At 33.9% G+C, this 2,305-nt stretch overlaps 1 protein-coding gene across 2 annotated transcripts in view; it reads left to right on the top strand.

The window, feature by feature from the left end:
* Positions 1 to 2,305, top strand: part of LOC108764798 (short/branched chain specific acyl-CoA dehydrogenase, mitochondrial) — an 11,383-nt gene that overhangs the window by 5,964 nt on the left and 3,114 nt on the right. Inside the window, exons 1-4 of one of the 2 annotated variants that reach the window (XM_018513185.1) lie at positions 959 to 1,112; positions 1,253 to 1,459; positions 1,539 to 1,709; positions 1,791 to 1,916. In XM_018513185.1, coding sequence (XP_018368687.1) covers positions 1,083 to 1,112; positions 1,253 to 1,459; positions 1,539 to 1,709; positions 1,791 to 1,916 — 534 coding nt within the window. In that variant the 5' untranslated portion in view covers positions 959 to 1,082. Of the gene's footprint in view, positions 1 to 958; positions 1,113 to 1,252; positions 1,460 to 1,538; positions 1,710 to 1,790; positions 1,917 to 2,305 lie in introns of those variants that run through there. The other variant, XM_018513184.1, reaches the window with a different exon arrangement.

Here is a 2,305-nt window from a genome sequence, read left to right on the forward strand (position 1 = left end):
ACGCTCGTCATCAGCTAAGCTGGTACGACCACGTTTAAATTCAGCTACCCCTCTTTTCACGGTGACAAATGATGGGGCAGAGTCCCCGTAAACAGCGTCCAACTCGGCTTTAATTTGCGTAGACGTATTGCCTTTCAAATGCAAGAATTTAATTTTAGCACGATATTAAATTTTTTCCATTTTTACAAAATGACGACACAAATGATTGTCAAACAAGAACTGAACGTCCAAAGTGGCCACAATTGTCACAGATATCTTTCGTAAGTATCACGATTATAATACCAGAATGGCTTTGACGAGTAACGAATCTTCATGATGAGGCTCAAAACTTTTCAGACGACCCTCGTATAATACGTCAAAGAAATGACGTTCAAATCAAAGAAACTTTTCTTTAACCGTATAGCAAGTTCAAATTTCTTCAATTCAAACAAATTTTTGTTAATCAAAGAAATCGAAAATTATCAGGCTCATCAAGATTTTCAACATTTATCAAGACTTTCAAGATCTTCAAAATCTATCAAGACTTATGAGTTTACATCTTCGAATAATATTCAAAATATTTCGAAACAGAGCAATGACTAAATTGATTGCAAATTTGCAAGAGATATGATTGAATATCCATCACTGCATGTGATATTTTGCTGAGTAAATACTTTGTAGATTTTTAAAATGCTTTTCTTTTATATATTAGCATCCTTATTAAATTAATAATCAATTTAATTTGTGATTTTAATATTTCAGTTTCAATTTGCGATTACGTTTTAAATTGGACAGTAATCAGTGCGCAATTTATAAAGATAAAATGTGTGTATTAAAAATTTATATAAAAATAAAGACATCGTATAGATCCAACTTCCGTATTTGGCGTTTTACTTATTTAATTCTATAGAATTTTATAAAATATCATGCAATAAAAGTACAATACACTCACAAACTAATATTATTATTATATGAAGTATAATACCAGCCTTGCAGTACCACTTGTACAACTTGATACAGTACCCACTTGTTCAACTGTTATTCTTCGAAAAACGAAATCCCGTATGTGACTAACACAGTCATTCACATCATAACGTGGTAGAATGGACAATAGAAGAAAACATATTGCATTGGTAAAGGCAGTTTCATAATATTTTAATAAATGTACGCGTAATTTTTTCTTTAAATTGGATATATAAATTGATATAATAAAGAAATATTATATTAAAGAAGTATTATTTTAACATTTTAAACTTGGCTTTTAAAATTTCAGTTAATGGGTTTAGAAACTCCAACAGATTACGGAGGTGCAGGTTGCAATTTTATGAGCACAATTTTAACCGTCGAGGAAGTTGCGAAAGTTGACGGAGCCGTAGCTGCTCTTGTAGACATTCATAACACTTTGGTAAACTCGCTTATTATCAAAGTTGCATCTAAGGAACACAAAGAAAAATATCTGCCTAAATTAGCACAAAAATATGTATGTTTGTCACGCTTTAGTTACTGATACATAAATAGAAAAACAGAACAAGACATATACGACTGTGATATTTTTTTAGGCTGGTAGCTTTTGCCTAACGGAACCAAATTCCGGATCGGATGCGTTTGCTCTTAAAACAGTAGCGAAAAAAGATGGCAGCGATTATGTAATAAATGGAACAAAGATGTGGATCTCAAATTCCGACATCGCGGGGGTGTTCTTGGTTTTCGCTAATGCAAATCCATCCGCGGTGAGTAAAGTTTTATGTATTATGTAAAGAAGAAACACGGAATCATTAATGTAACCACGTAACGTTTTTTTAATCAAATAGGGATACCGCGGCATTACGACTTTCTTTGTCGATCGTGATACACCCGGTTTGACTGTAGGTAAACCTGAAGATAAGCTAGGCATCAAGGCATCTGGAACTTGCATGGTCCATTTTGATAATGTTAGGGTATGTATCAAAAATTAAAAAAAAATCGTGCACGCATGCAGTTATTGGATCTGTTTTTTGTTCCTGAACGTTTGTATATTTAAAGTAAAATAGATATAGGGGAAACCGGGGCACCATGGGTCATCGATTACACAGCCACACAAAAAAAATTTTTTTTTCGGCCTGGGTATCTGACTATGTATACTGTATGTTTTTGGGGTCGCTGAATCCGAATCCGAGGTCGGTTTAACCCCAGCACGTCAGGGTTTGGCCATAACCTCAAAAAACACTCCAAAATCCACTAAAATCGCTAAACCCGATAATCTCAAACGATTTTAAACCTAAAACCCGGTAACCCATCGACTCTTCAACTGAATTCATAACCCCATAACCCTATAAACCTATAACCC

Source organism: Trachymyrmex cornetzi, unplaced genomic scaffold, assembly GCF_001594075.2.
Source record: "Trachymyrmex cornetzi isolate Tcor2-1 unplaced genomic scaffold, Tcor1.1 scaffold452, whole genome shotgun sequence".
Lineage (NCBI taxonomy): Eukaryota > Metazoa > Arthropoda > Insecta > Hymenoptera > Formicidae > Trachymyrmex > Trachymyrmex cornetzi.